At 33.1% G+C, this 14345-nt stretch overlaps 1 protein-coding gene across 4 annotated transcripts in view; it reads left to right on the top strand.

The window, feature by feature from the left end:
- The window catches only part of LOC132752698 (uncharacterized), a 109014-nt gene that overhangs the window by 21581 nt on the left and 73088 nt on the right, over positions 1 to 14345 (top strand). The window contains exons 1-8 of one of the 4 annotated variants that reach the window (XM_060743060.1): positions 6374 to 6563; positions 8336 to 8359; positions 9587 to 9691; positions 10361 to 10461; positions 11007 to 11121; positions 11557 to 11730; positions 12473 to 12639; positions 13160 to 13485. The exons of 1 other annotated variant lie outside the window; for it this stretch is intronic. In XM_060743060.1, the coding sequence (XP_060599043.1) occupies positions 6497 to 6563; positions 8336 to 8359; positions 9587 to 9691; positions 10361 to 10461; positions 11007 to 11121; positions 11557 to 11730; positions 12473 to 12639; positions 13160 to 13258 (852 nt within the window). In that variant the 5' untranslated portion in view covers positions 6374 to 6496 and the 3' untranslated portion in view covers positions 13259 to 13485. Of the gene's footprint in view, positions 1 to 6341; positions 6564 to 8335; positions 8360 to 9586; positions 9692 to 10360; positions 10462 to 11006; positions 11122 to 11556; positions 11731 to 12472; positions 12640 to 13159; positions 13486 to 14345 lie in introns of those variants that run through there. 2 more of the 4 variants (XM_060743061.1, XM_060743062.1) reach the window with 2 other exon arrangements.

The following is a 14345-nucleotide window of genomic DNA, read 5'->3' as shown; positions in this document are numbered from 1 at the left end:
CTCTCGGTTCGAATTTCAAGTTCATTTATCCACCAAAGATTTTAGTAAATAATTCTTATATATCATATGTAACACACATGGTGAAACTTTTGATTTTTTAGTGAATTTATTGTTTACGTTATGTGCAACTATGTTCTTTTACTATATTTTTTTACTATACAAACATAATTTGTATAAATATATAGATAATAAAATGGTACGTACCTTCTTGTTGTTTATCTGGATGGAAGCACCGTAACACGAAAACATCCACACCGTATCGCGTACCAGACAGTGATCATACGTAGATGTGTTCTCATGAAAAACGTTAGTGATAAGGTTACGTGTGTACATTGAATATCATACTTCATGAACATATTATCCCTAATCGAGAAGCAATGGGTATAATTAAATAAAAAGGTAGGGCCAAAGTTTAGATACTCTAGTCAGTTGTCATTAATGTCTGGCATGTTGTGATATTTCTATACGTTTTTTTATATTTGTTATATATTGTTGTCATTATCTTATTTTTGTACCTGTTTTATGTTTTTGTATATTTATGTTTTATTATCTCTTGTGTCTTTTTTATATTTGTTATTTGCTGTGTTATTATTTTTTTGTGTATCCGTTATATGTTGTTGTTTTTTAAATCTATTATAGTTTTTATTTGTCCGCATCAATTTTTCTGTCAATTTAATGAACCAGTATAAACCATGTCCTTGCATCAGACACTGCAATCATTTAAGTAAAATTGCCACCACCAGTCAAGTCGGTCAATCTAGCGAGGATTTTCCTAAAAAATAAAAAATACTTAAAATTCGAATTACTCCAAACAATCTTTGTTTGGGGCTTGGTTTTTATATTGTTTCGGTATGAGTTTACTTATTTCTGTTATTTCTTAATCTATGTAAATTATGTATGTATCCGTGGTCTATTGGCTAAGGGCGTTGACTTGAAATTACTTGTCCTTTACCACTTTAGATTCATTTTCCACCAGAGACTTTGGATTATATCATGTAAAGAAGCTATCCAGCTAGCTAACGGAACGTCGGTTGTTCTACTAAGATGCACGTTTGTGTCTGAAATAACGCACAGAGGGGCACCGAGGTCTTCCTCCACCAGTAAAGCTTAAAAGTCGCCATATGACCTATTATTTGCTGGTACGGCGAAAAAAACAACTAAAAGATCTATCAATTTACTTCTTTACTTTTTTGTTAATTTATTTATTTATACATTTATTTAGTAGAATTCAACGAAAACAGACCAGTAACAAATAATCTTACAAAGCGTCTGTGCTGACAGCAATGAAGACTGTGTGTTATCTCTACATGGATTTATTTTTCACAGTACAACAATAAAGTTTGATTCCCTTCCTGGAAGTATAAAATAATGTCACCATATTTTGGTCACGTGGTATTCTTTTGCAATGCGCACTGGATAAGAAGGCTTATAGACAGCCTGCAAAGCGTTATCGGTTAGAGCGCGAGACTTGTTCAACACCCGGGTTTTCCAACATCAGTCTTTCAAATGAATCTTCAAATCGAGGTCTCTTGTATAAGCGCTTTAAGACTTGACACGTTAAAGAACCAGGAGAAGCTTCTGGAATTGGAGCATCTTTCAAAATCTGTATCTTGCACTATCCTCAAAATCTAAAATGACTAATACTCTTCTGGAAGACTCGCCAATATGCGCTACCGGTGGCATATATAAATACATGTAAACAAACATACACACACACTAAGAAGGCATGTTGCCATTCAATACAGTAAAGTTAATACGTGATTTATACCCTTTCATTGTTTTTTCTTCTTTATTGTTGCAAATAGTAAAATTCATACACATAAACATACATATCTTTTTTTAATAGTTCAATAATTTAACGGTTTCAGATATTTTAAATAATTTACCATGAAATACAAAATCCCATAAACTTTGTCTTTCTGTCCGAAATTTTTTAAAGTTCTGGGTTTATTTCATGTTCAACCACATATTCTGTGTTATAGCTTCATCATCACTTTTTATTGAAATGAGGATCAAGAATTCCATATAGGATCGGATTTGTAAGGTGATTTATAAAGTACAGCCGAAAAAAAGAAATAAACTCCTTTCAATCCACCACCCGAGTCTTTCAAAATGTTTTCAGCAATAAACGACAGAAGCGTCAAGTACAAAAATGTAGTTATGATGAATGAAACTGTTAGTATTACCATTATCTTTGTCTTTCTGCGCACGCGCAAACCAACAGATCGGTATGTCGTAGCGCGTGAGATTGGTATTATTCGCGCTTTCTTTGTCAGTTTTGGAATTGGCTAAACTTACTCCAGGAACTCTGAGAGTTGTTATCCGGCTTGTAGATTCTTCCTCCTCGTCTGTTGTAAGACCTCCATCGGACGAGATATAAATAACCTTGGCTTTCTTTGGTTTATTGTCAACGCCTGACGAATATCCAGCATCACTTGTTTCTTGTTTTGAACTAAACTTAGCTCGATGTCATTCTTGATGTTGACATCCGAAGATGCACCGGTCGTCTGAGTTGAAGACAAAGTTACAATATCTTTAGGTTTTCCACCAGCATTTCCTGTTCCAGAAACAAGTTTTTGATTACAAGTTATTGGCAAGTTATCACCTCATGTAAAAAAAATCTCAGTCCCGAAATCCCTTTAACATTGAATTATATAATATCGGACTTGTTAAGAGTTTTTAAAATTCTACTTTTTATTATTTAGTCAATTATGTATAATAATTCGATAACTTTATACTCGTATTTTCAGTGATTGGCCATATAAAGAGACAGGACCTCGATGATCCAGGATGTTTTAAAAAGGCGCAATATATAGTTGACATTTTGAACCCGGATAAGTTTGTTATTTGTATTATATTTTCCTGGTTAAGATATAAAATGCATTCCCTTAGAAAAAATGTAAAAAATGATAGGAATTTGTATTTTAAAGATAAAATTTGTGTGAAACTTAAAACAATAGAAAAAAATAACCTCATGGGAATTTTCCATCTGGAAATCTATGAATCGGCAAGTCCTCCAAACGAGTTTAAGTTATTTTTTTCTTCATCTTTCTCTCGTTTTAACCCCTTCTTCATCCACTTTTTTGTCTATTTATTCTTCTTCTTTTTCTTTTTCTTCTTCTTATCATTCTTATTATTATTATAATTATTATTATTATTATTACTATTATTATTATTATTTTATTATAATTATTATTATTTTATTATAATTATTATCAATTTATCATTATTGTTATTTATTTCTAAATGTATTTGTAAGTAATTTTGAGGAACGTGTTGAACTGGCATGTTTTAAGGTCAACATTTACTTGTAGATTTATTTAAATCAGAAACTTTAGATTGTTTAAATAAGAAACTTTAGGTTATTTAAATCATAAACTTTAGATTATTTTTAAATAAGAAACTCTTAATGATATAAATCAGAAACTTTAGGTTATTTAAATAAGAAATTTTAAATTATTTTATTTAGAAACTTTAGGTTATTTAAATAAGAAACTTTAAATTATTTAAATCAGAAAGTTTAGGTTGCATAAATCAGAAATTTTAGATAACTTAAATCAGAAACTTTACATTATTTAAATAAGACACTTATAAATTTATTTATATAAAAAAAATTTTTTTAGATGTAACACTTGTAAAAAACGTCTGTAATGTATATAGTATTTTAAACTAAATCAATAAACCAGTGTATTTGAAATAACAAATGACTCATTCACTAAATGATGTATCGACCCTTGACATGCACTCGTGTCACACTTATCGCCACTTCCTTACTCAGACAATTGAAGGTTTATTTGTTTTTACTTATTAACAACAACATTAGCAACAATTAAGAAATCCAATATTATTGTCCAACAACATTGACCTGGCACTCTTGCATTTGACCCTATAGTCGGTAAATTCCGTAAACGTTACTATCTACTTGTAAATCGATATGAATGTAGATAAGCAGTTATTAAATAGTCTAGATTAAAAATCCCTCTTATCGCAGTCAGAATAAAGTTTCCTTTTAAAAGGAAAGGCTTGCACAGTTGTGCCTTCATCCCAACCCTTTAAAAAATTTTTTTTTTTTTTTGGTTTCAATTTATTATCACATTTTTTTTTTAATTACAATATTTTTATATCATAAAGGGTTTATTTAGTTGTTTGTTTTTTTTTTGGTTTTTTTTGTTTTTTTGGAAAACCGAATATTTTTTGTCAAAACGATTTGAAATCTATTCTCTATTGTAGAAAATGATCAATCGTAAAAATACTAACGTGATACTGAAGGGAAACAAGTGTGCACATTTCATTTCCCCTTTTTCGCAGCGAAATCATTCCTTTGCTTTATAGACAAGTAAATGCACTAAAATACTTCGTTACGTGGTACCAATTAATAAGCATGTATCAACTATGTTACACGATCACAAATAGACGATGCCAGCACGTGGCAAGGTTAATGATATACATGGGCTATTTTTAGATTACCTCACCAAGAAGTTGAATTGCGTTCAGTAGATCTAAATATAACTCGATCATGCGTGATTTGGTAAGCAGGACCACCCTTTGAAGACGGAATACTACTACAGTCACCATTCTCTATTGTATAAAACTAATACAGACAAAAAAAACAATTATAAAAGAAACTAACTTTTGCGTCTTGAAAAACAATTGAAACGGAACAATTTCGTTTATAATTTATTACGGTTTAAACCGATAAATCAAGTAAAAATAGAAATCCTATTTATATAAACAAACTGGGATTACCGAAGTAACTAAAATAGCTTAGATTTCCGTAATATTACTTCGTCAGATTCCGCAGTATGACGGAATCGCCCGAATTGTCACGATTGCAATCGGAACTACATCGGCTATTATCATTAATCCGAAGAGTGACGGAAAAGGCCGAAAAGTTGCGATTGGCACGATTGCAGCTGGTTTCCCGTTCAATCATGCACTAACAATTGGAAACAGGAAACCACCTTACCGGAACAAGTTATTCAAAACAAATGGCTTGCAGCCGTGGCTGCAAGCCAAAAAGACTTTCACTTCAGGAATATGTATAGATGTAAGCTTGTATGCTCGAATCCTGGTTCAGCCCCTTTTTATTTCTATTCTTGTTTTAATTTTGAAATTGCCATTTCTCTCTAAACTCGTACAAAACGTTTTGATTTTTTGAGTGTGTTCTATCTGTCTAAAATTTTAAATTTGTTTTATAAACGCGCTGTACTTTTTTATTAATAAAAGATAATGTTATGAATTTAAAAATATAACTGTATAAAAATTCACTATTTAAAAGGTATCCTAAAACAAGATGTAGTAAAACGATTTCAAATTAATTCTTGCAAGTAAATTCCAAAATAAAATAAAAAATGCATATCTTCATAACGTGGTGTTAGTTAGGTATCGAACTAGAGACCTTCAAATCAGTAGTCCGGCATCTATACCAATACACCAGAACTCATTGACGTGTGAAGGTAACAAATAATCAAATATATCATATATTCGTTAGATACCAGTCTTTATCCAGTGACCTTTACGAAAATTAATGAAGTGCCAGGTCAATATTGTTGGACAATACGCTGTTGAGAGCTACGCTTATTTAGAATAAAATACACAATTAATTGCTGTTGTTGTTGTTGTTGCTGTTGTTGTTGCTGTTTTTGTTGCGGTTTTTTTATTTGCGGTGGTGTTCTTTGATGTTTTATTCTGTCTAACTGAGAGATTCTTTCATGTTCGGTGGTCATAGACAAATATCTTTTATTAAGAAGCCTTCCACTATTACAAGTGCTCTTACCACATATCAACTGTTTATTTCCATTTTTTATTTTTCTTTAAATGAAGCAATTTATATTTTTGAAAGTAAGCGTTGTCGAATAGTATCAATACATTAAATAATGACGATTTTAACTGACGGTTAATGCACCTTTTCTCTTTGGACATTAACAGCTGCAGCTGCAGAAGCACGATGCTGCATCCACATTGCATTTGATTGAACAAAGTTAAAGAGATTCTGTACATGATATACATGGAAAAGAGTGCATTAGCGCTATTCTTTTATAAAAATGTAAATGTACTTCTTATTTGGCAATTATACGGTTCTTTGTTGTTTTTTGTGCTATAAATAGGTTTCGTCGTGTTTTTTTGTTTTTTTTTATTATAATTTTTTTTTTTTCATTTTCATGAAAATTGGCATGAATCTGGAGGCATGCTGCTTTAACGACTAACTACGTACAGTGCTTGTAATGATAAGATTAACTATGTTAAACATGTATAACGATGACATTTCAACAGTGTAAACGTGAAGCGTCATATGTTATCAAGTGAGTACATTTACTGTCCATTTAGGATAATTCTTTAGTGACGCAGTTGACAAGTCCACTATTCCGGTGTATAACAGTTATAATATTGTGTTTCTTATCTTTAGGCAAACATGCTTCCGATATAAATTAAAATAAAAAAAAACTAGGTGTCTGTGTATTTCTAATACCAGTAGTGATATTAGAACGGACCAAACATGTTGAAGGTATCAATTTTATTCATTCTGCCGGCGCTTGCCTCCTGCTTCCTCTTTGGAAGAGATCGTAAGTTTCTTTTGTTTTTCATAAATTAACTTTCAATTCATTTGTTTAGTTTAACACAAATTACCATATTAATTTTGTTTCTCTATTTGTTTTAATATCTAAATACTTACTTACGAAATTATCCGACATTATTCGTTTTAAAGTGAAAATGAAAGCAAACAATGAAAGCCAGATGACCATGTTTGTTGGTTTAATTAATAAAATTATTAAAAAACGTAGATAGTTGTATCAAATGAGGAAATTATTCAAAGTCGTGTGCGCTTCTATATAAGCGAACAAAATTTACTGCTAAAAATATTATATTATATAACTCGTATTATTTAAGAAATAGTTTTGGTTGGGTTTTACGTCGCACGAAAACTGTTAAGAACATTTGGCAACTTTTAGCATCTCTAGATAGCATCTCTGATTGTACCGTTATATGATGAAACACCGCTAAATGTCGCACTTGTCGCTTAATATGGCACCAATGCCGCTAAATGCCGTAATTGCCGATAAATCGCCGTTAAATGTCGCAATGGTTACGTTGAATAGCGCACGATTTTCCCTTATTTTTAAATGTCGCAACAATTATGTTTAATGTCGCAAGTTGTATATTCATAATAAAATTAAGTTATTTGGTGGTATAAAATTACAACAAACATTGAACATAGCTAGTAGCTTTTGGACATAAAATATTGTCCGATCCATCTGCCGACTCAAGATGAAAAATGCTTTTTAAAGTTGATCGGTCTACAATTGGTACATTTTCAAGAAATATTTCAAATATTGATAAAATAATAGAAACGTATCATTTGGATATTCTTACAAATATTTCTTAGCCTCAATCGGAAATAAAGGTAGAATACGAATAAAAAAAGAGTGAGCTTGATTTTCTTTCAGAATGTTAGCAAGTTTCAGAGCATTTTCTGTCACCATAGGTAGCCCCTTAAATACATTTCTGGCCTACAATGACAGCATTTTTACTTCGGACGCCTGTAACTTTCTCAAAAAAAAAGACACACTGCGTTGATATTTTGCATACGGGACCTTAAGTGATGATTGCACAATTAAAATTTGTAAAACAGTAAACTGACTGTAGCAAAAATTTGTGAGTTAGATCAATCTCAAGCCGATGCCGTAGCTAGAAACCAAATATACAAATGTGTTTTATCACCAAGGAGCTTTTTGGCATGAATTGTGGTCATCAGATTATAATACCGACTAAGATGACTTCAATTTCAACCATTTATTTTGTAAATCACAGCAAGTTTTTAGCTAGTCCCCAGATCACCTACATGACGTTAATGTTGACATAATACCAGTTATTAAACAAGATTTCAGTTATTGCGACATAAAATGGTATTGTAGTGACATTTAACGTAAGGTTAAATGGTGCGACATTAAACGGCAAAATTTTTGAGACATTATTTTAGCGGCGGTTGTGGCATTCAGCGGCAAATGTGCGACATTTAGCGGCAAGTGCGACATTCAACGTCATTGTGACATATACGGCACCACAAAGACCATTTCAACGGACCTTTACCGCAGTCTCGATCCTTTCAATGTTTGACTGGAAGGTCAATTTAATAATGATAGGTGGTCTATTTCTTATATTTATCTGCGCTTTGGAATAACGTGATTTATATTAATATAGAAGTTTCGCTTTAGAACTAGAGGTTTTAAAGTAGATGTGATTGTTTTGATTTAGTTACACCATAAGTACTTGACTGTTTAATACATGGAAAACGCACATTGCATATTAAATTCACAGTGCCGTCTTTTTATTTCAGACTCAAGCTGGAACGGCTTGAAAGGTGAGTAATTTTCCGGAGTTTTCTTGTGTTTTTTATCCCTAAACTTTTAAGTTTTAAATTTTTTAGTTGTTTGTTTGTTTCTTGTTGTTTCTTTAAAGGGGGAGGGGTTGCTTTTTTGTTGTTGTTGTTTTTTGTTGTTGTTGTATGTATCACTCTTCAGTTGACAAAATTCTTCCTAATTCTGCTTATAAAAAGGCACCTTTTAATGCTAAACACTAACGCGCACTTAATTTAGCCAAAGTTTGTTCTTTATTGATACTCGTCCAATCCAATGTGAATTATGTCTTGAAGCTTTTTACACTTAATTATGGTTGCTGATTTGTGCCATTCGTCTTTTCGCCCCATGACACCGACAAACGAAAAATTGAGAATTAATAAGTTAAAATGGCGGGATTTAATAAATAGAACGTTAGCCCGTGGGGGCGCGAAGCGATATTTAACAAAGAAAACAGCGGCGACGCGTAACGAAAACAAGCTAATTAGCGGGGCTTTGATGCGAAGTTTTATTCATAGATCTTCGCCCCGTGCCCCTTCTAATAAGCGTTTTTCGCTCCGCACCACCCCCGTTTTATTTCTTTAATCACGCTCCGAGCCCCCGCCATTTTAGCTTGTTAATTACCGACTTTTTGCTTGGCGGGGTCGCGTGGCGAAAAAATGAATGGCACAAATTAGCCACTATACTTAATCCAATGTTACCTAGTGCAAGAAACCATATACATATATACTAAACTGAACGTTAATTACTTTACTAGTTACTTTATTAGTTTTAAGCCTACCAGAAGCATGAGAAATCGCGATAATATTTTACAAAATAATATTCATTGAAATTCCTTCTTTTATTTGGTTGTTTCCTGTGAATTTCAAGACAAATATTTCCTCCTTTACTTACGTCTTCCATCTAAACAATTTTCGTATATAGATGTTTGTTCTCACATGGCAATTAATATAACTTCCATGACCGCCCTTTTGGATTTAGTTTCCAATATATCAGATTAAATCTCTCATAACTCTATCATGTAATAAAAAAATCTTTTACACATTGGTGCTTTATAGTAATATTCTGCAGCATATGAATTGAATATGAAAGAAAGTTGATATTTAACGTATAATCGGCTGTTCATATGTTGCCAATTATATTATATTGTTTTTATGGCAGCAACTTTTGGCAAGGGAGGTAAATCTTGTAAAAAACGGTGACGACTATGCACTTTTTACTTTCTTTTTCAGTGACATGGGGTTTTAACCCATTCAGTTCCTTCAAGAGTATGCCACGTACACGTGCCGCAGCTTTATCTAGTCAATGGGTCTCACTCAATCCCGGCGGATGCAGTGGTAACACATTTAATCGCTTGTATGGCATCCATAAAAAAGTTAGCCTGGGATTCAGGCGTTGATATTTTTTGCTTATTCATAACATACACGCTATTTCATACTCGATCGTGTTTGAATAATATCAACGTCGCTTTGCTGAACAGAAGCACATAAAAAATCGAGAGACTGGAACCCAGGCTATAAAAAAGTATATAATACACATTTTGTCACGTGTTTTTTGTGATAAAATAGTACGCTCAATAATCGCTCTTTAATAAACATAATAGTAGCAAAAAGCTACCCATTGACTCAGTTACATAATCACTTAAAAGATAATAAAGAAACATGACATGCTGGACTTCTTATAGATTTTAACGTAAGAAAATATTTGTTGATCAATATAGAAAAAAAAGGATCAAAACTAATCATTAGTGTATGCAGGAAAGGGCCATAAAAATCTGAACTGGATAATATTAACAATATCCACATCAAGTGAAAGTCTAGATTTGCATTTGATATAGCCGGCTTCTAGAGTTTTATAGAATCGTTCACAAGCGGATTCAATAAACAATTTCCTTTTATTGTATTTTTATCAATGAACGTACTTTTGGTCAAGTCCCATGTAAAATGTATGCATGTGATAACGACAGTCATTCCAAGTGTTATATACTTGTACATTTTTGTACTCAGATAATCCTAAGTTTATGGGAGAAAGGTTCATCAAAAGCAGAGATCATGCAGTGATACTTATCTTTGACGTAGCTGGTTACATTGCCGGAATCCAGATTGGGGTAAGTATCGCATTTGCGCCAGAAGTCTCCTGCATGTATTTAAAAAAATGCTAAAGGGTTAGTGGGAATCTTTTTCCCCACTATAATTAAGATAAATTTTATTTCAACAGATAACGTATGATAAAACCATATCATTTTACTCTGAACCTATTGAATTTGTAAAATTTGAAATCGAATGAGAACATACGTAATTTGAATAGGAAACAATTCGGAATATATGGTCCCAGTGATTTAAACTGCATGGAAAGGTGTAATAATGATGCAACAATGCTATATCCCAGTGTTTCGGATTATGTTACATCACCAGCGCTGTGGGTTAATTCTATATCAAGCATCGCGGTTAGGCTAAATCCCCAACACTTCCCGTTAGACTATATCCTAGACATTGAGGGCAAGGCTCTATCACGGCTAGTTCTGCTTGGGCTAAATAATTAGTGATAATTAGAAAACAATCGACGTATTTTGCCTATTTCTCCGCATTTCTCTGTGAAAGGACGGGTGCATGGGGTGTATTTATAATGTTTTTAACAACTTCTCTTTCACAGTGGCCAGCCAATTTCAGTCCAAATCCAAACAATTATCCATTTGAACCACTGAAGAATTCACCAGTCGTTTTAGACAATGGATACCACTACGTGACAGCTTACTTTGTAGACCCTTGTAAGTACGAATTTTCAGATTGGTGCGATAAAAACATGTTTGATTTTTTTTATAAGATAAAAAAATAAAAATACACATGTAATATAAATAACACTGGCTTCCAAAATAGCTTTGGACATTGAAAATTGTATATATTGTATCTTAATTTGTAATTTTAGATACCGTGCAATATAATGCGAAAGTTCAAAAGTCACCACCCAAACCCGAACCAAACTATTGTGTGCGTGCGTACATGCTCGATGTACTTTCAAACCGTTCTAGAATATAGTGGCCTTACATGCGTGGTAATAAGTTATTTTGCACTGTATAACGGTTTGAATACTAATTTGTAAATAACGGCACTTTATGACAGTATGTCAGGTTTTTGCTTTATCATGTGGTCGTTCTTTGTAGGTGTTTCATTGGATATCTATTTTTTTCTTTCACTCGTTTCAGCGATTATTTGCAACGGTGGTCGAACTGCTAGTCAATTCAACTCTCAAGGAACAGGAACCGGTTTGTGGATTCAGAATGGAACCAATCCTGTCGCCCACTCCATCACTATACCCAAAACAGTCGCTGATGCTGACGCTAGTAAATGGACTAAAGGAGCTTGCTTTGTTACAATGGGTACGTCAAAAAATATCAAAACTATCTAAATTGATTGTACTTCTTTGTACCCCAGAGGCAAACTTAGCCAGCAGTAAAAATCACATTAGTATCAAATTATTTGAAACATTACGTTCTTTGCTTTAAAGTCAATTATGAATAGTCGGTTACTTTTTTGTCGAATATTCATCTTTAGACAGAGCAAACTATCAAGATTTCAAATAGTTTGCGGATGGTCATCTAACTATTTGCACATGTGGCTTTCATAAATGTTAATTTTTTCTTGAATTATAAAATCTCTTAACTTCATATTCATCCAGTTCGTTGGTTAACTTAAAGCGACATGCCTCCAGATTCATGCTATTTTTCCTGAAATTTTTGAAAATGTATATTTAAGTAAAATATAGTTAACAAAGAAAGTAATTTACACATTGCAAATACCACTTAAGATCTACGTTAATTACCAAAAAAGAGGTCAAAATATACATTATTACCTCTTATAAACGCAGTAGAATTATAGTGACCGATACTGCAAAATAAGTCATTAATTGCACAAAACATGTAAATTATCAATTGAATATTGAATCTTTATATATTTTTTTAAGATCGTAATACATTTTTCTAAAGTTTGAATTTCTTGAAATATTGTGACACATTTGGAGGCGTGCAGGTTTTAGTGGACACACATTCCTGAATATGAATACAAATTTGTTAACACAAAAGACTTCTCATTCTACATGTACAAACACATTATTACATTCAGGTCTCCACTACTGGTACGATCTTAGTAAGAACATGAGCTGTGACAACTCATATCCGGTATTTCTCCTCTACAATGGCGGTGTTCTCAACGGTTTTGGATGGGCTTTAGCAATGGATTTGAAGGATTATTCTCCACGCATTGAACATCCTCCACGAAGTTCTTATAGGGTACGCAGGCTTAAAAAACAAACATATAAATAAAGCAAATCTCCCAAACCCAAACATAAACAATGAAAAATGCAATAAAGTTTATAGTATTAATTTATATATAAGTCCCTACTGCGCATGCTTGCAACTGAGTAAACTTGAACTGAGGGAAAATCACCGGAAGTTGCGTTTTGTTGTTATTGATATGACGACAGAGCCATTAGTCCAGTACTCGTTACATCTGGTCCTGAAGGCCTTGATAGCACAAAAAATGCATATTAATTCAAAACCAAAAACAAAGTGTTAAAACGTGTTTTTTTGTACTTTTAATAAGGTTTAAGAATTTGTAAATGGTATCGGAAATGCATTCGGTAATTCTAGGACAAACACCATCTGGTTATAATGATGCCTTTTTGAAAACATTGCATTGCAAAGGTAGCCATCGTTATAGGAAATGCCGATGTAAGGAGCCAAGAAAAGAAAAATCAGGTTTTCATATTATAAAATAAGTCATAGGCTGGTTTTCTTTTTTTTATTTCAGTTCTTTATGACTCCACCACCAGATTGTCTGAGCACTCTCGGGACAATGACGACATTACATGTTTACCTAACAGACAGCGCCACTGCTAACACGTGCTAGTTAATCACGTGGTTCGAAAAGCAGATGACCCGGATGTTATTGTCAACGATAGTTTGGTTAATAACTCATTCTTAAACCAAATAAGACTTAGTTGTACTGCGCAAATGCCATCTGCATTTGATTCAAATACATATACAATTAAGCTAGGTATTACAAATTTGCATGAACCCTTATCTGTTCATGAAATAATGTAGAACTTAAATAAACATGTATTGTTTCTATATAGAGTAGGTTTTCTTGAATTCTTTCATTTCCTTTTTAAAGACGGACACATATATGTGTAGTCAGGGGACGGGGAGGCAAATATAATAAATATGGTAGTAAGAAAACGAGGTGGTGATATATTCTTCATCTATGATGGCTCGCTTGAGCCTGAAATAACGCACGAATGGCCACATAAGGTTTTCCTCCACAATTTATGCTTCAAAGTCACAACATGCTTTTCGGCGAAAAGTCGTCACATGCCCTTTTACCCAAAAGTCAGCACATGCTCTTTCATCGTGGTATGACTTAAAATGTAACAAACACTTCTTCAGCCGTATTCAACTTGTGTTATATTCATTTTAAAAAGTCTCATCTGAAAAGTTATTGAAGGAGCGCGAGGGTCAAACATCAACCCTGTCTATATATTTAGTAATTTGTGAATAAGAAATCCAGTAAGCCGTCCGGTTAGCTCAGTAGGTAAAGCGTTGGACTGTCAATCGGGCAACACGGGTTCGATTCCGGACGGTGCAGGTCACTTTCGTTGTTATTGATCATGAAATCTTTTCTACGGTCATTCACACTGTACCTCTGCCCAAAACTTATCAGTTCATTACGAAAAGTAAAGGCAACTAGTACTCAGTCTGTTAAAATACTTGGCAGATGCAGTGGCTGATCTGTGCTCTGGATAATTCATTGTGACTTACTGCCATAATTCAGATGATTGAAAACTATTAACACTACAAGACCCAGTGGTATCAGGTAACACCCATGAATAAATGTATTATGAATTGCGACTCCTACTATCACTCTCCTTTCTTTAAATTATACTGGTTTTGTATGTTAACATTCAACCTGTTGCTCTCGGGAACAGCTTTTACCTATG

The sequence above is a fragment of the Ruditapes philippinarum genome, unplaced genomic scaffold, assembly GCF_026571515.1.
Source record: "Ruditapes philippinarum isolate M1 unplaced genomic scaffold, ASM2657151v2 ctg3878_1_1_1_1, whole genome shotgun sequence".
NCBI classification, from domain to species: domain Eukaryota; kingdom Metazoa; phylum Mollusca; class Bivalvia; order Venerida; family Veneridae; genus Ruditapes; species Ruditapes philippinarum.
Note: the sequence above shows the minus strand (reverse complement) of the source record. Positions and strands in the feature narration are given on the sequence as shown.